At 43.2% G+C, this 24,596-nt stretch overlaps 1 protein-coding gene across 1 annotated transcript in view; it reads right to left on the bottom strand.

The window, feature by feature from the left end:
- GTF2F2 (general transcription factor IIF subunit 2) overlaps positions 1-24,596 on the bottom strand; it is a 164,101-nt gene that overhangs the window by 47,125 nt on the left and 92,380 nt on the right. The window contains exon 7 of the mRNA XM_066581927.1: positions 13,318-13,417. Within this exon, the coding sequence (XP_066438024.1) occupies positions 13,318-13,417 (100 nt within the window). The remainder of the gene's footprint in view (positions 1-13,317; positions 13,418-24,596) is intronic.

Below are 24,596 nucleotides of genomic sequence, written 5' to 3'. Positions count from 1 at the left end.
CGTTTCCACAACCCTATACGGCAGCATCTCCAGGCTGATAAATTTGGCTACGTGCACGTTTAACGCTTGAGCGTGCGGGTGCGTGGCGGCGTACTTGCGCTTGCGCTCAAACACTTGCGCTAGCGACGGCTGGACGCTGCGCTGACAGACATTGCTGGATGGGGCCGAGCACAGCGGAGGTGAGGGTGTGGGTGCAGGCCAGGAGACGGTAGTGCCTGTGTCCTCAGAGCGGGGTTGGATCTCAGTGGCAGGTTGGGGCACAGGGGGAGAGGCAGCGGTGCAAACCGGAGGCGGTGAACGGCCTTCCTCCCACCTTGTGGGGTGCTTGGCCATCATATGTCTGCGCATGCTGGTGGTGGTGAGGCTGGTGGTGGTGGCTCCCCGGCTGATCTTGGCACGACAAAGGTTGCACACCACTGTTCGTCGGTCGTCTGCACTCTCAGTGAAAAACTGCCAGACCTTTGAGCACCTCGGCCTCTGCAGGGTGGCATGGCGCGAGGGGGCGCTTTGGGAAACAGTTGGTGGATTATTCGGTCTGGCCCTGCCTCTACCCCTGGCCACCGCACTGCCTCTTGCAACCTGCCCTGCTGCTGCCCTTGCCTCCCCCTCTGAAGACCTGTCCTCAGTAGGCGTAGCAAACCAGGTGGGGTCAGTCACCTCATTGTCCTGCTGCTCTTCCTCAGAATCCTCGGTGCGCTGCTCCCTCGGACTTAATGCCCTTACTACTACCTCACTGATAGACAACTGTGTCTCATCGTCATCAGCCTCCTCACCCACTGAAAGCTCTTGAGACAGTTGCCGGAAGTCCCCAGCCTCATCCCCCGGACCCCGGGAACTTTCCAATGGTTGGGCATCAGTCACGATAAACTCCTCTGGTGGGAGAGGAACCACTGCTGCCCAATCTGAGCAGGGGCCCAAGAACAGTTCCTGGGAGTCTGCCCGCTCCTCAGAATGTCTCATTTTCATGGAGCTCTGAGGAGGCTGGGAGGAAGGAGGAGCAGCAGCCAGAGGATTCTGAGTTGCAGCAGTGGACGGCGCAGAACTCTGGGTGGTCGATAGGTTGCTGGAAGCACTTTCTGCCATCCACGACAGGACCTGCTCACACTGCTCATTTTCTAATAACGGTCTACCGCGTGGACCCATTAATTGTGAGATGAATGTCGGGACGCCAGAAACGTGCCTCTCTCCTAATCCCGCAGCAGTCGGCTGCGATACACCTGGATCAGGAGCTCGGCCTGTGCCCACACCCGGACTAGGGCCTCCGCGTCCGCGCCCACGTCCTCTAGGCCTACCCCTACCCCTCAGCATGCTGTATTACCAGGAATGCAGAAACACAACGCTGTAATTAAATGTGCCGCTTATTGGCCTGTGGTTGGAGGCTGACTTCGCTTATGGAATGCCAGGAAATAATTTGGCGCAAGCCTGCTGTAACACTTAGCTGGCTGCGTATTTATTTGGAGAACTACTACCCCCAGCAGACACGGACCCAGAACACTGAGCACAGTGACAGGCAGGCCAAATAGATTTTTTTCCAATACTTTTTGGAAAAGGACCACTGCGTATATTCAATCTATAATATATGTCTTCTGGCCCTGCCTACACAATTCTGTCCCTGCAGTGTGTCACAGAACTGCAGTGTTGCACTGTTATTAACTGCAACAGAGCGGCGATTTCAGAGCCAGGAAATAATTTGACGCAAGCCTGCTGTAACACTTAGCTGGCTGCGTATTTATTTGGAGAACTACTACCCCCAGCAGACACAGACCCAGAACACTTAGCACAGTGACAGGCAGGCCAAATAGATTTTTTGCCAATATTTTTTGGAAAAGGACCACTGCGTATATTCAATCTATAACATATGTCTTCTGGCCCTGCCTCCACACTTCTGTCCCTGGACTATTACTGCAGGGCGCAATGCTCTGCACGGCCGATATACCAAAAAAAAAAAATGTGCAACACTGCTAAAAGCAGCCTCCACACTACTGCACATGGTTAGATGTGGCCCTAAGAAGGACCGTTGGGGTTCTTGAAGCCTACAATAACGCCTAACACTCTCCCTATAGCAGCTCCAACACGATACCACTGTCCCTCAGCTATGTCACAACGCATCTGAGGCGAGCCACGGGAGGGGCCGATTTTTATACTCGGGTGACACCTGATCTCCCCAGCCACTCACTGCAGGGGGGTGGTATAGGGCTTGAACGTCACAGGGGGAAGTTGTAATGCCTTCCCTGTCTTTCTATTGGCCAGAAAAGCGCGCTAACGTCTCAGAGATGAAAGTGAAAGTAACCCGAACATCGCGTGGTACTCGTCTCTAGTAACGAGCATCTCGAACACGCCAATACTCGAACGAGTATCAAGCTCGGACGAGTACGTTCGCTCATCTCTATGCAATACCATTAGTTTAAGTCAGAGAATAAACTCAGCAATTCCTTGTTTGTACCCTGGAGGCGCTACATGTAGCTGGGAGGAAAAGCAACCAAACATCTTGGCTTTTGGACCCAATATGTATATACAGGAGGTGGACAAAAATATGGAAACCCCATATAAAAAGGCATGGCATTTTAAGCATTAGCACTAAGCTGCCCTTTTGACCCTTGTTTGGCTAAGAGATTTTCCACCACATTTGCATTTACTTCACCTCTTGCCCTGCTCTGGGTGCTTTTGGGAGCCAGCTGGTTATAGCATCAGAGTGGCTCAAACCCCTGACCAATGGAACCTTGTTGCTTGGGCAGATGTTCACTTCTGCCCGGGAGCATCTGTGTCATATTACCTTCATTTAAAATCAGTCCATACATGCCTTATTGAAATATGATTTATAATCCCATGTAACTTGAAGCATGCATTTCGTACGGCGTTACCATATTTTTGTCCACCCCTTGTATGTCCTGGATGGCAGATGGGAATTTGGTTAATTAACAATGCTTTTACCTATATTAAAAACTCTGGTACTTGTAAATGCTGAGAGTGGGGGCGAGGAGTAGAAAAAGGGAGACCACTGACTTGTTCACAATCATGCAGAACATTAAAGGGGTGGTCTCGCGAAAGCAAGTGGGTCTATACACTTCTGTATGGCCATATTAATGCACTTTGTAATATACATCGTGCATTAAATATGAGCCATACAGAAGTTATTCACTTACCTGCTCCGTTGCTAGCGTCCCCGTCGCCATGGTTCCGTCTAATTTCGGTGTCTTCTTGCCTTTTTAGACGCGCTTGCGCAGATCCATCTTCTCCCTTCTTCTCCCTTCTTCTCCCTTCGGCTCCGCTCGGCAGCATCGGCATTTTGGCTCCGCCCCCTTGTACGCATCATCGCGTAGCTCCGCCCCATGACGTGTGCCGGTTCCAGCCTCCTGATTGGCTGGAATCGGCACATGACGGGGGCGGAGCTACGCGATGACGCAAAAAGGGGGCGGAGCCAAAACGCCGATGCTTCCAAGACCAGCCGAAGGGAGAAGATGCATCTGCGCAAGCGCGTCTAAAAAAGCAAGAAGACACCGAAGTTAGACGGAACCATGGCAACGGGGACGCTAGCAACGGAGCAGGTAAGTGAATAACTTCTGTATGGCTCATATTTAATGCACGATGTATATTACAAAGTGCATTAATATGGCCATACAGAAGTGTATAGACCCACTTGCTTTCGCGAGACCACCCCTTTAAGAGATCTATGAGCTGCAGTGAAGGCCACTAAAGAACATTGAAGATCATATCCACTCGGAGAGCATGCAAGAAAGAGCAAATAAATGTACAGAAGCCATGAAAAGTGATGGCAAAAGACTGAAAATGGGAAGGCCATACACAACATTTGTGTCTGCCCTACATCTAATTTACGTCTACAGCTGCACAAGGAGTAATTACAATGTAACCATGTACAATGGGTTCTGTCATTAGAAGAAAAGAAAAATCAACACTTACCTATTCTCCCCCCCCCCCCCCCCCCCGTCAGTCTTCTTACTGCGTCTTCTCCCAACTCCTGCAGTCCCTGGGTCACCTTACTGCAAACTGGCCAAATCATCATCTTCCTGTAATGTAGCGCACATTGCCAGTATTCTGCTTCCTGCAAGGCAATGTACGCTACATCACTAGGGCACGTAGTGTTCATGGTCTAGCAGGGACTGACGAATCCTATGCCGGGTGCAATTGCTGGGACTGCGTATACGCCCTGTCTCACATCAATAGTATATGAAACGCCTGGCAACAGCGAGCAAGTGCAGTTTTGGCAATAGCTTGGCATGGGATTCGGCATTCCGTGCTAGGCAATGAATGCAATGTCTCTAGTGACATGGTATATACTGACCTGCATGAAGCAGAATGCCCGAGAACGTACACTGCATAACAGGAAGAAGAGGACCCAGTCAGCTTGCAGTGAGATGACCCGGGGGACTAGAGAAGCCAGGGGCAAATCTGGGAGGAGAAGATGCTGTGATAAGGCTGCCTGGGGAGGAATAGGTAAGTATTGATTTTTTTTTCCTAATGACAGAACCCCTTTAAGTCAACACTAAGGTCAAAAAACAAACCAAATTAACTTAATTGCACAGATGTCAAGTAAACCCCAATTAATATTACACAGAAGCCTAGACCAGACTCTCTTGTGCTTCCAGTTACAAAATAGAATGTCTAGATTTTGACTATTCCCGCAAAGTGAAATTACAGCAGTTGAGGGATTTCCAAATAATATAGTAGAACATGAAAGAATAGATTTTGACATACCATCATTACACAGCTGGAGTTAGAAGTGATATCAAAGCAAAGATGCCCTCACAGGGAACCTGGAAGATGAAATGTTTCAGCATCGTGCACAATGTCACCTCTAAGAGCCCGGCGGATAGTCACAGCTGCGGATGCATAAACCGCCGCAGACGGTCTACCTTACTACCAGATTATTCATCTTGTGTTCTCCAAACTGCTGGACTGTAGCCAACAAGAAATACTTGAAATAGTTTAAACACTCATGCAGAACACGACATACCCAATATTCGAGGCAGAATAGTATTATAATGGATAAATATTCAGCAGGTTCCAATTATTAAGGAAACGTCTCCAGCATCAGTCAGGGCTGAAGGAAAGTTGAGAACTAATGTTTTCTATACAAACCACTAATGTTAAAGGTAGATTCTATTTTACAGGATTTTGTGCATCTATCATCAGTAAGAGGCACTTTTATCATTTGGTGCAAATAAACAGTGTCTAAATGTGGTCTAGAGGTTTATAGTTATTATGTAGCACATAGAGGGGATGAATGAAGCCCATCCACACCAGTGTATGTACCAAAGACACAAGTCCTACATGTTTAGGTACTTTGGATAAATTAACACACTGGCAATAGCATATTAAGCAATTGCTCTTAATGTAAACTTCTTCAGCTCTAACAGGGGCGCAGATCTAGAGCAGGGAAATCCATCGCATCTTGCATTGTGTTTAAACCCTTAATGACCGGGCTGTTTTCTACCTTAAAGGGGTTGTCCCGCGGCAGCAAGTGGGTCTATACACTTCTGTATGGCCATATTAATGCACTTTGTAATGTACATTGTGCATTAATTAAGACGTTTTTTACTTACCTGCTCCGTTGCTAGCGTCCTCGTTCCCATGGAGCCGACTAATTTTCGCCGTCTAATGGCCAAATTAGCCGCGCTTGCGCAGTCCCGGCCTTCTTCTTTTTTCAATGGGGCTGCTTGTGCTGGATGCCGGCTCCGTGTAGCTCCGCCCCGTCACGTGCCGATTCCAGCCAATCAGGAGGCTGGAATCGGCAATGGACCGCACAGAAGCCCTGCGGTCCACCGAGTGAGAAGATCCCCGCGGCCATCTTCACCAGGTAAGTAAGAAGTCACCGGAGCGCGGGGATTCAGGGAAGCACTCTCGGGTGATCTTTTTTAACCCCTGCATCGGGGTTGTCTCGCGCCGAACGGGGGGGGTTGAGAAAAAAAAAAAACAACCCCGTTTCGGCGCGGGACAACCCCTTTGTACCAAAATTATTTTTGTTGCGTTTTGTTTTCCGTGATGTATAAGGTGATTTTTCTAATATCCTTTTCACCTTTTTTTTCTCCTTTTTTTGTTTTATTGTGGGCAAAAAGCTAAAAAAATGATTTTAACATTTATAGTTTTTTTAATTAGTATATTTACACTAAAATACAGTAAATGAACGGGTTCCTCATTTTGTTTCGGACATTTTGGTATATAATATGTATGGTCTTGGATTACAGGGCGCATACGGCGACTGTTTTGGCTCATTTTCTTTTTTATGTATTTATTTTTATTTTATCATGTAATTTTGTTTTACTTATTTATGTAATTATTTTTTTGTACGATCTATGTCCACCATGACATCATATATAGTTTTTTTTATTTGACACTTTCCCACTGTAGCTGGGGCATCCAGTTACAGGAGAAAACATCCCCTGTAGTGACAATAGTCACTGGCAGAGCTGATCAAAGTCTACTAGGACCCTGCAGCTCTGCTGTAGCAGATAATCCCAGAGGTCACGTGACCGCCGGCTTGGGTAGTGGAAGTTATACTTCCCCTTTCACTTTTTAGTACATAGCGCTCATTGAGTGCTGTGTACTCGGGAAAATAGAAGGCAGAAAGGGTTAAAAACCCCTCCTGCCGCCTTCTTTGGGTTATCAGTTGCGACTAACTGACAACCCAACATGCAGAAGCTTTAAACCCCTCCCATCCCTATTTTTACTATCGGCTGGGTTTAATGCCCAGGACCAAGCGCCGTAAATTTTGTGTGCTAGGTCCTTAATGGGTTAAGAGAATGTCTTCATTTTGAACCAGCACTCTTCCAAAATGGCTAAATAAAGCTTTTGATTTGCAAACCTTCTGGAACAAAGGCTTGCAGTGTTCCTCAGATTTATATATAAATAAAAAATCATCCCAGTGTCCTCATACCTTTTGGCTTATATGAGATATATATATATATATCTATATAGGATATTGGATATTTTCATCCCTGTGTCTACATACTTTTGAACTAGGTGGTGCTAGTCTATGCGCCACCACAGAGGAACACTGCAAGCCTACATACTAGAAGGCATTGAAAAGAAAAAAGGTTATGGAAATTATATATCAGACACATACACGATAATGGATATATAAAGCTATATGGACAATAAGGGCAGAGAGGTGGTCAGCATCCTCATCATCTCCGTCCATTGGAGCCAAGGGTCTTCGACAAAATAGTAAAAAAATGGCCATAACTATTTCCAGCATGACACTTTCATTTGAACGAATTTGCATGTTGAACTGCAAGATAAGCATCAGGCATCATATTTCCACTTGGCTAGAATACAAGGACTGTGTGCTTTTTGCAGCTTTAAGGGGTTTTACAATATAGCCACTGATAGGCCATGATATTGTGATCAGTAGAGAATCTACATGTGAGATTCTCCCCAATTTCAAAACCAGAGTGGGCCTGACCCTCATGTTACAACGGTTACAAGCTGTGTGAGACCCAGTAAAAGCAGAGCACACTCCCCTAGCTTCTTACACATGCACTCCAGGCTCTACGACTACAGCTTCTACTTACCCCTCTTCTCAGGACTGGTGAAAGTCTAAGTGGCTGGCAGACAAGCATGGGATTCAGAGTTTAATCCCCCAGTCACTGTGTGAGCAGGACTGTGCTAGGACAGGATTTAACCCTTTCCAATCCTCTGTCTGACCTCTGAAGACATTATGATTTAAGGCTGTACAGCTCAGATGTTGGAAGACGTCCGTTGGGGCTCTCTTACTGTATATTGCCAGCCTCTGCTGTTGGAACCTATCCAACGTGTCACCTCATGCAGTGCTGGCTTTAGTCAGTATATAGCGCTGTTGTATAATGGCAGAAAAAGAGTAAGCCCCCTAGGAAAACCAGGATACAAATTGGATTGGAAAGGGTTAAGGATCCTTTTAAATGAGCCGATTCTCGATTGAACTAGCGAGTGACGTCACCAGTAACTTGTTCACTCTAGCGTGGCCTGTTTAGACAGGCAAATGCATCGTTGGCTCGTTTAAACGAGAATCGTACAGTCCCTCTCATTCACTTGTACAGGGACTGAAGGATTGACGCTTAAACCGAACAATAATGGAACGAGCTAACAATGGTTTTTATGCCTGCAGAAAATGAACAGACAAAAAGCATACAATGATCATTCCTCATGCCACTGTTGGCTCGCATTTAGACTGAACGGTTATTATTCTCTTTCACTTGAATGATAATATTGGGGAAGACAATTTTTGGTGATTGAGATGTTAGAACATTTTGCGAGTATTTTGGGGTCATACAAGGAGAAAAACTAATGTCATTTTCACAATCAGGTCTGCTTATCAAAATAGGACATATCTATATAAATGTATACATGTACAATACAATATGTGTACATGTCATGACTGCCAATCAAAAGCTGAAGGTACCAAGATAAATTCCAATAAGGCTAGAACAAGAATAAAACAAAGAAGGTTTCTTCACTGAAATGTCGATGAAAGTACATTTCTATGATTTCCTGTGATGAGAGGTATCTGGACATTCACACTGAATATTTCAGTAGTCCGGCCTCATATGCATATCACATCATCCGCAGTACTGTTTTCACGGTCACCAGTATTCCGCCATTATATGCGTACCCCATCGTCCGCAGTTCTGTTCTTTCACGGTCACCAGTAGTCCGCCATCATATGTGTATCCCATCGTCCGCAGTCCTGTTCTTCCACGGTCACCAGTAGTCCGCCATCATATGCGTATCCCATCATTCCCAGTTCTGTTCTTCCACGGTCACCAGTAAGTAGTCGGCCATCATATGCGTATCCCATCGTCCATAGTCCTGTTCTTCCATGGTCACCAGTAGTCCGCCATCATATGTGTATCCCATCGTTCACACTCCTGTTCTTCCACGGTCACCTGTAGTCGGCCATCATATGTGTATCCCATCGTCCACAGTCCTGTTCTTCCACGGTCACCAGTAGTCAGCCATCATCCGCAGTACTGTTCTTCCATGGTCCTCATTTCCTGGTGAAATCGCTTACCCTGTTCATCACTTGCATCACTAAGACAATCTGGAAATCCATCCAAATTGACTGCAGGTCCTCCAATTTGATGCTCATGTTACACCAAAGTGTTCAGGAACAGAAGTGAGCAGATTCTCCACAAGTTCACCGGAGTTTGCAACCTTATAGTTCCCAGGAAAATGCTTTACAACTCTACAAACAACAACCTCACACGCGCCTCACGGTTGTCCACTGAATCTTGCAAACGCCGGTCTTTCATGAGTTCCCGGATTTGTGGTCCATCGAATTAACCTGCATTTAGCTTCTCCATGCTCATTGCAGGAAATCTTCTACATTTGTAGATAAAACACATTCCATATTTCATCACTTGGGTTGTTTCATCAACCCTAGTGTGATGTGCAGTGGTGGCGATATGTACCGTATGTACTAATAGTAAGCAAATGCCGGCGGGAAAATAAAGTAAATATAATACAAATAGATAATGACATCAGGAATATCTCATAAACTAGAGGTCCTAGAACGAAATGGATGGTATTTTCTGAATCAGCAGCACAAAATACCCAGAATAAAGGTCAAAAATTCTAGACACCGTGAAAAAAATTTGTTTTGTTTTTTTTATTTTCCCCAGTGTAATCGTTCCATCTAAAAGAGCCCCAAGTCTCTGAACTGACTGCGTCCAACGGATGCTTCCATTTACTGACAATAAGGCAAGATCATCAAGATCCAGTCCATGCATAGAGAACATTGCATGATAACAATCTGTCATTTCTTAGCCACTGATGACCTGTTTCATCATGCTGTCATCCAGGCTACATTTTTGCTCACTTGACTACATAGGCAGTATGAGTGAATGCTTTTGTACAACTAATGGCCATATTGAAAAAAAATCTAGGCTGCATAAACTGCACTGTAAGGAAAAGGGTCTGTGGGTCACACAAGGATATGTGGTTTCCAAAGTCAATTCCCCATTCAGTAAAAATAACATAACTTTCTTATCTGGATCAACACTAATACCGCAATGCCAAATTTACAAAGCTTTCCTATTTTTTTTAGTACTTCTGCACAATAAAAACACGTTTTCAAAAGATAAGTAATTGACTCTACATCGTTGCATCGAAGACTCCATTTTTCTAGTAACAGAGCTGTGTGAGCACCTGCTTTTTTGTGGGAAAGAGTAGTACTTTTTATTGGTACCATTTTGGGGTACATGTGAATTTTGAACTGCTTTTTATTGGAAGGTGAACAAAAGAAAAAAAATTGAAATTCTGGCACTACTTTTAAAATTATTTTTATGGCGTTCATCATGTGATGGAAATAACAATATTTTCATTATCAGTCCCAATTAATGCAGTAATACCTATTATGTGTTGTTTTTGTAATTTTTTTGTGTATTTTCTTTATTTAATAAGAGATTGCTTTAAACTGCATTTTTTTTCTTTAAATTCAACTGTATTGAACTATTTGTTAGTCCCCAAAAGAAACTTGAAGAAGTGATTACTCGATCGCTAGGATAGTACAGCGCATTACTTATGTAGTGCATTCTACACTAAGCCTGCAGCAGCAGCTTGGTAGACCCTGCCATAGCAGAAAAGGAGGCGTTGTAAGGTTTCCAGCTACCATGGGAACCTACCCATTGGTACCTTGTGATCGCACTGCAGGATGTCGATGGGTTCACATGCTGCAGTTGCTATAGATTGTGGCATCTAAGGGGTTAAACTCCCAGGATCTGAGGCTTTCTCCACTCCTACCCGTTAGAGGAGGAGCCTGGCTGTCAGAAATCAGTCATGACACCACCTTAAAAAGACGCAGGTGCAGTTTTAGGGCAGATCAGTGAAGTCAGTAAAAGGCATATTGGATGCCACAGAGGGTTAAAAATTAAGAGCCATAATAAATTCAATTTTATTTAAAAACAGTTGAAAATCCCTTTAATTAAACAAATAGAATCCCTTTAAGGAGTTAAATGTCATCTTCATGATTTTAATATTATTCCATATTTGCGTTTTTCAGTGAAAACAATTGATAATTTTAAACTAAGTGGTTTTCAGTAAAAGCCGAACAAAACAGCCTTCAGTTAACAACTCACGGGGGATTCCACAGACCTCGATATGATTTTATATTGGCATCTTATGTTTGCCAAAAAATAATTATACAAATTATAGAGCCTTCAAGTACAATGGGAGCGAGTTAAGTCATTAAATACACTGATGTGCCACTCACGAGTTCTCTTCAGAAAAGTCATCAAGCTGGAGGAATATACTCCAGAGCTTCGGAGGCCACTGGCTGTCTCATCTCATTATGTTCATCCTCTATCAGCCAATTTTAAGCTGAACAGGAGGCAGAAGTTTTGTAGCCTCTGGGGCAATATATGGCTCTCTGCAGTGTCATGATTCATTAGAGTCAGGAAAATACTCGCAATTTCCAAAGTAAATTCCTACTGCAGATACATAATGGAGGTGCTGATTTAAAGGGGTTGTCCCGCGCCGAAATAGGTTTTGTTTTTTTTCAATAGCCCCCCCCCCCCCCCCGTTCGGCGCGAGACAAACCCGATGCATGTGTTGAAAAAAAAAACCCGGATAGTACTTACCCGAATCCCCGCGCTCCGGTGACTTCTTACTTACCGTGCGAAGATGGCCGCCGGGATCTTCACCCTCGGTGGACCGCAGGGCTTCTGTGCGGTCCATTGCCGATTCCAGCCTCCTGATTGGCTGGAATCGGCACACGTGACGGGGCGGAGCTACGAGAAGCAGCTCTCCAGCACGAGCAGCCCCATTCAACACGGAGAAGACCGGACTGCGCAAGCGCGTCTAATCGGGCGATTAGACGCTGAAAATTAGACGGCACCATGGAGACGGGGACGCTAGCAACGGAACAGGTAAGTGAATAACTTCTGTATGGCTCATAATTAATGCACAATGTACATTACAAAGTGCATTAATATGGCCATACAGAAGTGTATACCCCAACTTTGTTTCGCGGGACAACCCCTTTAAATAAATAAAAGTACAGAATTAGACCCTGCTACATATCCTAACCAGTCCGTACTGATGCTTTTACCTATTGTCAGCTGCACATCTCAGTTTATGGAGTTCCCCAAAACAGTCCCCTAAATTCTTCAGTCTGGCATCTTAGATGTCTCCAACAGTTAAAGGTCTGAGCTGTTTGCTTGGGGTGCTGGGAGCCGTACAATGGGCAATCAGCCATATGAAAGGGGTTGTGTAGGTTAGCAAAACCCCTTTCATAGCCAACATAGGGTATGTACTCTTAGAAGACCTAAACTTTTTTCTGTCATCAAAATGTTAACCCTTTAAAAGGTTCTTAGATTCACCGTTTGGGTCCATGGTTATGAAGGTCCCAATCATCAAGATGAGAGTATGAACATAGCCATACTTATACTAGGAGAATGCAAAAATTTCCATTTTCGATTTTAGCTAATCAAATGCTGTTTACTATATCAGCTTGAGGTGCTTCAATGAACGCGGACCACACAACTGTACGGCTGTGATTGACCGCTATAATAAATGCATTTAATTAATACAGTAAAGAGTAACTGCACTTCTGACATGTCAAAAGTTTGAATCAATGGGGTTCTTGGTGCTAAAACCCCCACTGATCATGGAAATAAAGTGGCTGCAGCGCTTGCCTGAGGAATGTGCCCCTTCGGCTGTCAGCTCCTCTCGGCAGCTGAAGACAGATGCGTAGCTGTCTATTGAAGAGGATTCAGAGCCTTATATGTGCAGATTAAGGTGTTGGGGGGGGGGGGTCTAATTTTAAATGTAAATGATAATTTAAATGTCTCCTCAAACTTCACTATCCTGTTAGAATAATAACTTCAGAAGACAAAAATAAATAAAATGAATAAGATCATAACTTAAAGGGGTTGTCCGAGTCGTGGGGTGTTGTGGGTTTTAACGAAAAAAACTTTCCCATGCAGTAAAATAACCAATAGGAATATGCTCACCTCTCCCTGCTCCCACTGTGTCCTGTGGCACTGTTCCGGGTCTCACCTCTGATGTCACGTTTACAGGCTGCCCCAGCTTGTTTATAAGACATCACAGGGGCTGCAGCCAATAAATCAGCTTTAGCGATCAATTAATAAGCTCTATTATTGGCTTAAACCAGGTGACGTCCCTTAAACCAGGCGGGACTGCAGCCTGTAAGCAAACACAGAGCCCCAGCACCGGCACGGGACACAGCGGAAGCGGGGAGTATATTCCTGTTATTTTACTGCATAGGAAAGTCCTTTTAGTTAAAACCCACAACTCGGACAACCCCTTTAATATCTTCAAGGTCTGGGTTGTACACATGATAAAAGAATATAGATGGTTACTTACATTATTCTGATGGTTAGACACTGGTTTGTAATTCGTAGTCACAGCCTTTTCAATCTGCTGAGATTGTCTCTTTGGTTTGGAAGATTCTTCAATCTGTCGCCTGAAACAATACAGAACTATGTAAGTTGACACAAAACACTGACCAGAGCTGTAGAACATAAGATCACCTGCAATCAATCTGAATCTATTCCACGAAAACAGGGAAAATGTTTCCCTCAATGGAATCTGTCCGTCCCATATAAATGGTTGCCTTCCTGCATTTTTTCAGTTCCATCAATACAATACAATTACCATAACAACTTGCTCAGACACAAAGCATTTTGACTGAATGGAATCCCACACTTTTTAAATACACTTAAGATTGACAAGATGTCCCGACATTCATGCCAGGTTTCGGAGATGTGCAGTCAGATATTTTTGGTGCAGCGATCTTTCTAGCTTTATCCAAGTTTCTGTAAAATTATGGCCTATCTAGGACTGTAATTTTCTATTCTACCGTGTATCTCAGCACTTTACCGATACCATCTCCCGTTGATATATATACCGGGACAAGTAAAAGTTTTGAAAAGTTGTGTTGTCACTGCACTCGTAAAGGTTTACAATTTGCTGCAGGGTATGCCCAACGCACATTTGGAGAGTCTATCGTTGAAGAGGTTTATCCTGTGCTCCAGGTTGGTTCTTGAAAGAGCCAAAAAACACTGGTGCTCAGCCCAAAGTCTTTTTCAGCTATGACGACAAATGCTGCAAGTGGTTCAGAATATCCTAGGAGTATACTGGAAGGGGCAACTGGTTATTAAGAAGCCGCCAACTCTTTTTGAAGGCTTATAGATTCTAGAATGAGCAGTGCCTGCATAGGACCTGAAGTCTACAATTATGAACTAGTAGTTACTGTCAGCCAACATCAACTACAATACCAAAAAGTACACTTTGGAAAGGTAAAATTTGGGCCCCCGAATGTTGCGCCTTCTTCACCCAAATATGAAACTGAGAGGTTTGGTAAAAACAGTCAGCAATTTCCAGCCATTATTTATGCTACAGCCTACTGCATAATAACTCCTGGACAATGCCCACAATGGTTGACCTCACCCGATGAAACTCAATATGTAGAAGGCAAAAGGAGTTTCTAGTTGCAAAGAATCTGAAAAAGGAAAAAATTAGCACAGCAATCTATCCACTTTACTGTTCTGTTTATATGTCCTGTTGTATTAGGGGATTAGCTATGACTCGGGACCCCCATCATCTTCTCATAAGATGGTTGGCATCACTCTCAGAAACTCACTCGACGACCAGAACTTTACTTGGCACCTGCCAATTTTATTCCATCATCTGAATGATTCACAGCTCTTCACACTCAACATTACATCGCTACATAAATCAACACTTGGTCGTCTGGCCTCTAACTATACATTATATTTGGCCCTAACTAACAGGCCTAATGCCATCACGTTTCACACAAAAACAAAGTTCATTATGAATACTCAATGCAGTACAGAGCGAGTCTCCTCTCACACAGATTGGTGGCACAACCCCAGGAGCTCAAGCATCCTCTAGGAGAGGTATGTCTCCTTTTCAGAAAAGCCTCCCAGGTGCCTCCTAATTACAAAGAGGCGGCACTTTTTCTCTTCTGTACACACTTTCAATGCAATAATCCAAAGTAATAATGTATAAAACTATTTTGATAGATTACTCTTCGATTGGCTTCTTAACATAGGGTGACAATGAGCCTTCTCTCTGCTGAAACACACTGTCGAATACTAGTGGAGGCAACCTGAACAAATAATAAGGGGTGTGTCCTAGACTAATTCAGAATTGGCACTGTAGCTAAACTAGTCACAGAACACAGCTCTGACCTAATAGAACTGAGCTAAAAAGCAGTTGAGGAGCAAGGTCTGAGGAAATAGAAGTAGCACATAATCTTTCCTGTAGATACGGACTTACATATCAATTATGAGCTCTTGATTGGAGGGTTGCTTTAAGGAACCATATACGCAGGCTGTTTTTCCACACACTGTACTAGCTTCTATGTAGGAATCGCTATTTCCAATCCCTATCCTGCTATAGATTTTGCCTTTTAATTTCTCTATCAAATCTAGAACAGCATTTTCCTTTTATTAGATCTGTAACTGTGGCCAATGCTTCTAATCGTATCGCTTCCAGCAGGGCTAAGAACCACTTATGTTATGATAGAATTCCTATAATGGGATTTGTAGTACCAATGGTGGTGAAAATGATTTATGGCAAATGGCTGATAACAGCTGGATACCGCTACTATCATTACTTTCTACTTCATCATAAAGTGGGATGTCTCAGAGGTACTCCTAGCAGCATCAGATAGTAGCTCAGCTGGGTTATGATCGCAGGAATAAAAGTAGACAAAAAAACAATACAAAAACCACAAAAAAAGCAACAATTGCTTCATAGAAAGGAACAGAAAACAAAGTATTATTTAATTAGACAAACATAGGAACGGGCTGCAATATGGCAGAAATGTGGTGCCAAGTTTCTAATTCCCACATTCTAATATTAAAAAGCCTGTATTAGCACCGGGCTCAGTGCTAGAACTTAGGCGATCATAAAATATAGGCAATGTGACTCACAGGGCAATTAACTAGAATTAAGTTTAAAAAAATGAATTTCAGATTTGGCTTTTTAAGCAGCTTGTGCTTTATGATAATTACCTTCATCCTACACTAGATTATGGAGGTTTTGTTGGCGCTGAAGTATCGGGATTGTTCAAAGTCATTAAACTGCTAAGGCCGCGGATGCTAGTCAAATTGTACATTATGCATATTGTGCACCATGGAGGGTTTAATCTGGGCCAACTTCTGAATCTGTAAAAAGGTCATGGCCATTAACCCTGACCAACACAAAATAGCTTCCTGATTGGAAAGAGAAGGACGGGTTAAAGGATTAAGTGATGGGGCACATCATATAACATGAGGGCAGTATGAATACATCTCTAACAGGAGAGAAGAAAAAAAGATTGAACATCTCGTTCTATGGCACAGAAGGCTTTCCACCTTTTCATGGACTGATGACAACTGTACATAAAATTAGATTGGTGTATTAAAAATAAATCTTTTTTGTATAGCGCCAACTTATTCTGCAGCGCTATCAAGTAATTTATTTACTACTTCCCCCACCAAGCTGGCTACTCATTCACCAACCTCGGAAGGCTGAGTCGACCTTGAGCTGGCTACCTGAACCGTGCGAGGATTAAACTTGCCACCTTCAGGTCATGAGCGAGAGCTTAGGGCTGCATTTCTGCACCACACAAGTTTAAATTTAAAAGGGGTTGTCAGAGTTGTAACTCATGTAAAAACCCTACAGACATATACTCACCTCTCCTGCACTACTGCTCTAGGTCTCCCCTCTGACATCACATTTACAGGCTGCCCCAGGCTGTATACGGGACATGACAGGCCCAACAGCCAATGACTGAGCTCAGCACTATGGACTACATTTACCTATATAGTTAAAATAAAAGAACACTCTTGGCATCTGACAGGTAATGGGGCACTGTGAGAACGTTTAGCGTCTGTAACCGCTACTTTGGCATGCGCCAAATGTCATGTGAGCATAGCCTTACAACTTTTTCAGAAAGCGGGTTCTGCTACATGGAACCAAGCTGCAATCAGACACAGCCAATGGACATAAGTGGTGCTGTTTCTGAAAGAAAGCAGTCATGTATTTCTAATATACAGCCCTTTTACAAACAGAAGTGTGCAGTGACCACTAGCAGACCATGTTCTGTCAGTCTAACAATAATGGTGTAATTGTTAAAGGCATTGCCTATGGTGCAATGTTCTCAACTACGTAAGTTTACAATCATATACGAGTATAAGAAATCAATCTACTTTTTTTAGTGTGAGCATATTCTGAATATCCATTAAGCAAGCATCAATGTGAACATTTTAAAAGTGAAAAACATCTCAGGACCATGGCCTTAAGTCAAAAATAACCACATCTAATCCTACGCATGAGAGATTTCATAGGACGCAGATTACTAATTACAACTGAAAAGTACCATAAAAATGTACTGGATCCAAAAGGTCTCAGTAAAAGTAAAAGCGCACAAATACAATGTAACAGACCTGGCGAGCTCACAAACTAATGGAGTGGCATTTAAATACTTTGATCAGTTGAGCATGGAAAACGTCTTTATTGATATCACTTGGGCAAAGAAGACCGAAAGACAATTACAAACAATGGAAGTATGGGGAACTGATAAAATTAGGTACAATGACAGTGACCCCTTAAGGACATGACCTAGTTTAGGCCTTCTGGACATAGTTTCCCTTTTTTTAACTTGCTTTGTAGTTTTTACACCAATGTAATCCATCTATCTCAAAACAGCAAAGGCTTTTTTTTTTTTTGTGGAATGTATTCAATAACTTGTATGCACTTTTTTTTTTGGGGGGGGGGGGGGGGGAGGGAGAAAAGTGTAGGGGGGAATTCCCAAATTCTTTTGGGAGCCGTTTTTACAATGTTCACAATGCAGCACAATAAATAACCCGGTAACTCTACAGATTGTTTTATTATGGCCAAGTATCAAATTGGTACAATGTAAAGGTTTTACTACTTTTGCACAAGAAAAACACTTTCTAAAGTAATTTCTGTTTTGTGTTAAAGGGGTTGTCTCGCGGCAGCAAGTGGGGTTATACACTTCTGTATGGCCATATTAATGCACTTTGTAATGTACATCGTGCATTAAATATGAGCCATACAGAAGTTATTCACTTACCTGCTCCGTTGCTGGCGTCCCCGTCTCCATGGCTCCGTCTAATTTCGCTTTCTTCTGGCATTTTTAGACGCGCTTGCGCTGTGTGGTCTTCTGCCTGGTGAATGGGGCCGCTCGTGCCGGAGAGCTGGTCATCGTAGCTCCGCCCCGTCACGTGTGCCGATTCCAGCCAATCAGGAGGCTGGAATCGGCAATGGACCGCACAGAGCCCACGGTGCACCATGGGAGAAGACCCGCGGTGCATCGTGGGTGAAGATCCCGGCGGCCATCTTGGTGAAGGAAGAAGTAGGAAGAAAGAAGAAGTCGCAGAGCGGGGATTCGGGTAAGTAAAATATATATATATATATATATATATATATATATATATATATATATATATATTTTTTTTTTTTAAAGACATCCCTTGGGGTTGTCCTGCGCCAAACGGGGGGCCTATGGAACAAAAAAAAAAAAACCCGTTTCGGTGCGAGACAACCCCTTTAATGTGTACCAAGAACTAGAACTTTCCTTCAATGTAGCTTTATGGGAGTTTGTTTTTTGCAGGATGAGTTATAGTTTTCATTGGTAACATCTTGGGGTACATAAAACTTATTGATTTACTTTTATTGCCTTTTTGGGGAGGTGGAATGAACAAAGAACAATAAGTCTGCCATGTATTTTTTATACAATGGATTGTTACAGTCGCAGTAATACACATTATGTACACTTTTTATTTTAACTACTTTTACAATGAAACAATTTGTAAGGAGGGGGGGGGGGAGTTCACTTTCAAAAACCTTTGTACACAATTGAATTTTTCATTCTTTTTTAATCCCACTACGGGACTGTAAAATGTTATCCTTTGATGAGCATAGTACTTTCATTGTTACATTGACAGCCTAATTGGCCCCTGGCTACCATGAAAAAAAATATATAGAAGAACTTACCTTAGGAAAGATTAGGTCCCAAAATTGAAATGCGGCGATACTGTGCCAATTATCTGCAACAAAGTAAAAACTCCTATACTATCTTGGGTCCAGGGCCTTGTGAAGCTCCAATCTGTTTGGGGATGTGATCCCACATCTATCAATTGTTCACCTGAGGGAACTTTCCCCAGGGCAGAACCTATTGTGGCTGCATCTCAGCTGTCTTCATTACGGAGTCTTAAAGGGGTTTTGTATACACAACCTGATCAAGTGAGTGCTGTTCTCTGTACTGCATCCTCTGCAAATAGAATATACTTCAAGCGCAAGATTGTATGGATTTGTGCATGAAAACACCCTGGCACTCCATGAATCTCATTGCAGGGGTGCTGAGGGGTTACTGACTGTACCTAAATGGGTTAATAAAGCCAGCATTGGTGATAAATTTGTAGCAAGGGGTCAGCTGTAGGTTACATCTCCAAACCATAAAAGTACAATGGTATGTAGAACAACCTGCTCCCCACATGGTAGTATTACAACTTAGTGCATGAAGGTGTTGATTAATATTAAGACAAAAAAAAGCTAATCGGCTATCCTGTGGAGAGGAGATAACTTTAGATCTTGGTACAACCTATATTAGAGAAATAATTAAATAAAAGATTCGACAATCAGTCACTAGTGCAGCCAGTAAGAAATACATCCACACATTCATGTTTGCAATATTTAATTTTCTCTCATGGGATTTCAAAATCCGCACCACAAGTGAATTCCATACAGGATTTTTCTGTACCATGTGAAAGAGCTTTGTTAAAACCTCATCCACATGTTTAATATTGTAATCAGATTAGGAAAATCCATCGCATTTCGATATGCACGGATGCACCGTCACAGCAGATTTTATGGCCAATTAGTGAAATGGGAAGTCTTGAGATTTTATTTAATATGCCCCACGTTTAAAAAGGGGGCCGCACCACCTAGTCCTTGGATAGGAGATAGAAGTCTGATGGGTGGGAGTCTCACCACTGAGACAAGCATTCATCCGATGCAGTAAGTGTCCTGTTGGGGGGCTTTATGGTGGGGAAATGGAACAAAAACTGAGAGCCAGGATGAGATCTCATTGCCACTCAATTGGAGAGGAAAAGAAGGAATTCCCTGTGGCCACGGACATGGCATAGAGCAGATGAGAGTTATCATACAGAAGGGCAACTTCAAGTCACAGCATCACAGAAGAAGTTGGGAGTATAAGTTTATGGCCATGTTTGACACCCTCAAGGATGGAATGAACCTCTGCCCGGGATTCTTGCATAAGTGGGGAATATGAAACGTCTGAAGGAATTAAAGACGGGTGACCTCTTCCAAATCATTTTTTTGTTTTTCTCATAAAAATTCAGAAATTGCTTGTAAGATCCCTCTTCTCAGGATCAGCCTTTTATCCCCTATAATATGGATGGGTGATAACAGTGGATTCTAGTACAGTCTTATTTCATGCCCAAGATTCTGGTGTTTGCGTAACTGTTTTTTTTGCCTTTATGTTTTTAAAGCTTCAGTTTAGCTGTTAAGCGAATCCTGCAGGTTTAATCTCACGACAATATACAATAATGCTGAAGCCACCTATGAGTCACAATAACAGTTTGAGTAAATTAAAGAATAAGCAGTTGGCAGCATCGCGTACGGTTTGAGAAGCACAGCAGACGCAAAGGTCTACAGAATACTATATTAAACATTAGGCGGTATAATTTCATGCAGATACTGGAGGGTTGCTGATCTAGTTTAAAAAAATCATTTGTGTGAAATCAGATAAGTTTATAGAAACTGTGTGTCCAGGACTGTACTGCAATAGAACCTGACTTGGGGAAACCAGTTGATTATTTTACACACACGTATCCGAAAAGGTGCCCATCATCTTTAGTTTTTAGCTTTATTACTGAATAGAGATCAAAAACACCCCAAGTGGGGAAAATTTCATTGAGAGCATATTAATCTTTCAGTAGGTTTCAAGTGTGTAAGGAAAATGTAGTAAGCAGTGTAAACTCATGCAAACACAGTGAGAACATGCTAACTTCATGCAGATGTTGCCCTTGGTTGGATTAAACCCTTAGTGACGGAGCTTTTTTTGGTTTTTTCCATTTTTAAAAAATTGTAGCTCCTTTATTTATCCATCGACGTCGCTGTATGTGGGCTTGTTTTTTGCGGGACGAGTTGTATTTTTCAATGGCACTATTTATTGTACCATATAATGTACTGAAAAACTTTTTAAAAATTCTAAGCGGAGAGAAATGGGGGAAAAAACGACATTCCACCATCTTTCGGTGCGTCCTGTTTCTACAGCGCACAAACTGCAACAAAAACGACCTGATATTTTTATTCTATGGGTCAGTACGATTGCTACGATACCAAACTTATATAGTATTTTTTTTGCTGTAGTACTTTTTTTTTTTTTTAAGATATTTAATTTTTTTCAATTATTTTCTGCGGTCATTTTGTGCACGCAATAACTTTATGTTTTCCTCGATGTAGTTGAGCAAGGGCTCATTTCTTGTGGGATGTCCTGAAGTTTCCGATAGTACCAATTCAGAATACATATGACTTTTTGATTGCTTTTTATTGCGTTTTTTCTGGGAGACAGGGTGAATAAAAAAGTGTATTTCTGGCGGTCTTTATATATATTTTTTTTCGGACGACGTTCACCGTGCGGGAAAAATAATGCGTTACTTTGATAGATCGAACTTTTACGGATGTGGTGAAACCAAATACATATTTTTATTTTAGATTTTTTAATAATAGATATGGCAAAAGGGGGGGGGATTTAAAGTTTTATAACTTTTTTTTGTTTTTACAATTAAAAAAACTTTATTGATTTTTTTTTTTTCACTTTACTTTGAAGTCCCCTGGGGGACTTTAACATGGAATGCTTTGATCGCTCCTGCAGTATGACGTAATGCTATAGCATTACATCATACTGCTTTTACACAGGCAGTCTATCAAGCCAGCCCACGGGGATGGCTTGATAGGCAGTCTGCTAAGGCAGCCCTGGGGCCTTTCTAAAGGCCCCCGGCTGCCATGACACCTGCACGGCTCCCCCGATCTTCGGGGGATTTAAATGCCACTGTCAGAACTGACAGTGGCATTTAACGGGTTAATAGCCGCGGGTGTGAGCTGTTATAAACAGCTGACGCCCGCGCTGTATGGAGGGAGATAGCGGCACTACCTCCCTCCATACACGTCCTGCAACAGAGCAGTGGGACTGTGCGCTATATTACAGGATATAGACATAAGGTGACCAGCGGGGTTGTTGATCTTGAATGTTGACCCAGGGATTACTCTGGCTGCCATTGTAGAGTCAGGAAGGAATTTTTTTCTCCTAATAAACTAAATTGGCCCCCTTTTTTTTGCCTTCTGACCAACAAGGGGGAAGGGGGGGGGGGGGGAGTAACAGGCGGAACTAGATGGACATGGTCTTTATTCAGCCTAACATACTATGTTACTACATTACCTCTCAGCAGCTGAACAATGAATTTTAAGCTGACCTTAAAATCAGTGTTCAGACGAAAAGTGCACGGTGTGCACATTTACATGCAACGATTATCGCTCATCTGCGGTCGTTTGACCGAATTTTGAGCGATAATTGTTGTGTGTAAATGGGTCTTAATTAGGCAAGCCAAAAGTAAGTTCAGGAAAGAGAAGAACTGCCTTTTTTTTTTTTTTACACAGTAAACCAAAGGTTTTACGTTCTTCACTGCCATAGACGTTGATAGGACCTCTACTGGACATCTGCATGCCTTCGAATTTATGCAGACAAATGTGGAGGTATTTGCTAGAATGATTGCTTCTAGGAGAGAGTATCACCATACACACAGCACCTGACAGATGATATACAGCAGTGCAATGAGGCTGTACAGCTCTGTTGTACACTTAAGCCTTAATACCCCAGTCCCTGTTTAACAGGAATATGCAAAAACAAAATCCTGAAGTTTGTATATTGTGAACTAAAGCCCCATTTACACGGGACAGCTGTCGGGCAAACGATGCATGACACTCGTCCCTGCATGTATTCGCTGGCAAACAGGAGCAAGTATCGCGTGGACTCAGCAGCCGTTCAGTGGACTCAGCAGCCGTTCAGTGGACTCAGCAGCCGTTCAGTGGACTCAGCAGCCGTTCAGTGGACTCAGCAGCCGTTCAGTGGACTCAGCAGCCGTTCAGTGGACTCAGCAGCCGTTCAGTGGACTCAGCAGCCGTTCAGTGGACTCAGCAGCCGTTCAGTGGACTCAGCAGCCGTTCAGTGGACTCAGCAGCCGTTCAGTGGACTGTTTACTGTGATCGGGGGTGGGTGGGTCAGAACAATCCGTGTAAAAGCACAGGAATTATGATTGCTGGGACGACGTGTCAGGCATCTGTGCCTGCCGAGTTGTCCCATGTAAAAGCACCCTTGAGGGCTAATGCCTACGGCCGGATTTCTGCCATGTGAAACGTGGCGGAAATCCGTGGTGTTATCCCGCAGCTATTAGGTTCTGTTAAACCTAAAAGCTCAATGTTCACGCTGCTGAATTCTGCCACTGAATCCTGCAGGGTGAAAGAAACTGCGGCATTCTTCCATTGTAGTCAATGGAAGCCAGCCGTCAGACGATACTTCCGCTGTGAGCACAGAAGAAGTATCCCATGATTACACATCATCGCCCACTGCCGACGTGTCATGCACTGCGCATGCGCCCCGGCTGCCAGACGGGACTCGAGTGGCGGATCCAGAGAGGTGAGTATGGGGTCTTTGGGGGGGGGCTCCCTGACTGACTCCGCTGCTATATTCTGCTGGCGTAGTCCGTCACAGCCATGGGAATGAGGCCTTAGGCTCAGTTTCTTATCAGTAGCTGATGCAGTGCTCAATGAACCAATGTGATGGCTGTTATTGGTTCATCCAGCACTGCATTGATTGGCTAAGCAGCTCTGTAGAACCAATCAGAGCGATCACTTCCTGCAGGCGGGATTTATGCATCCTGTAACCAGGAAGCGATCTTTTATAGGCAGCAGAGGGCTGCAGGAAGCCTGACGGAACTCTGGAGAGCAGCAGGAGCCACGCGGGCCGAGCCTTGAAAAGTATAAGACATCCCCCAAAAAATAAATAATACAACTGGCCTCACAAAAAGAATTAAAATAAAAAAAAACAAACACTCACACACAAGCCCTTACTTGGCTATGTCAATAAAAAAAACTGGAAAAAATAAATCATGGCTTTGGGAAGGTGGGGATGAAAAAAACTGAATGGGTTAAAAATCAGAGAATAATTCTTTTAACAAAGTCTCACATTATACAGAACACCAGTTTTTGAGGTTACCCGTCTAGGTAATAGCCTGCTCACTGCCTCTTTAATCAAAGTGATCAACATTCAGGCGTGTTCCCATGGCAACAAGGGGGTAGCGCTATATGTGGTATATCTCTCATATTAGACAACAATGACTAGATACATACGGCAAACATCAGTAGTGTTACAGTACGCTGTAAAGAAAAAAAAGATCACTTAATCCCTGCCAGCGATAGATTTTAATTACATTTTCCCACAGTACTTTCATATGGTCTAACAAATGGAGTGTGCGAGGACAATATTTTACATTTTAGCAATAATTGGCAGATTTCTGACACATGCA

Source organism: Eleutherodactylus coqui, chromosome 1, assembly GCF_035609145.1.
Source record: "Eleutherodactylus coqui strain aEleCoq1 chromosome 1, aEleCoq1.hap1, whole genome shotgun sequence".
Lineage (NCBI taxonomy): Eukaryota > Metazoa > Chordata > Amphibia > Anura > Eleutherodactylidae > Eleutherodactylus > Eleutherodactylus coqui.
This window is presented reverse-complemented; position numbering and strand designations above follow the sequence as displayed.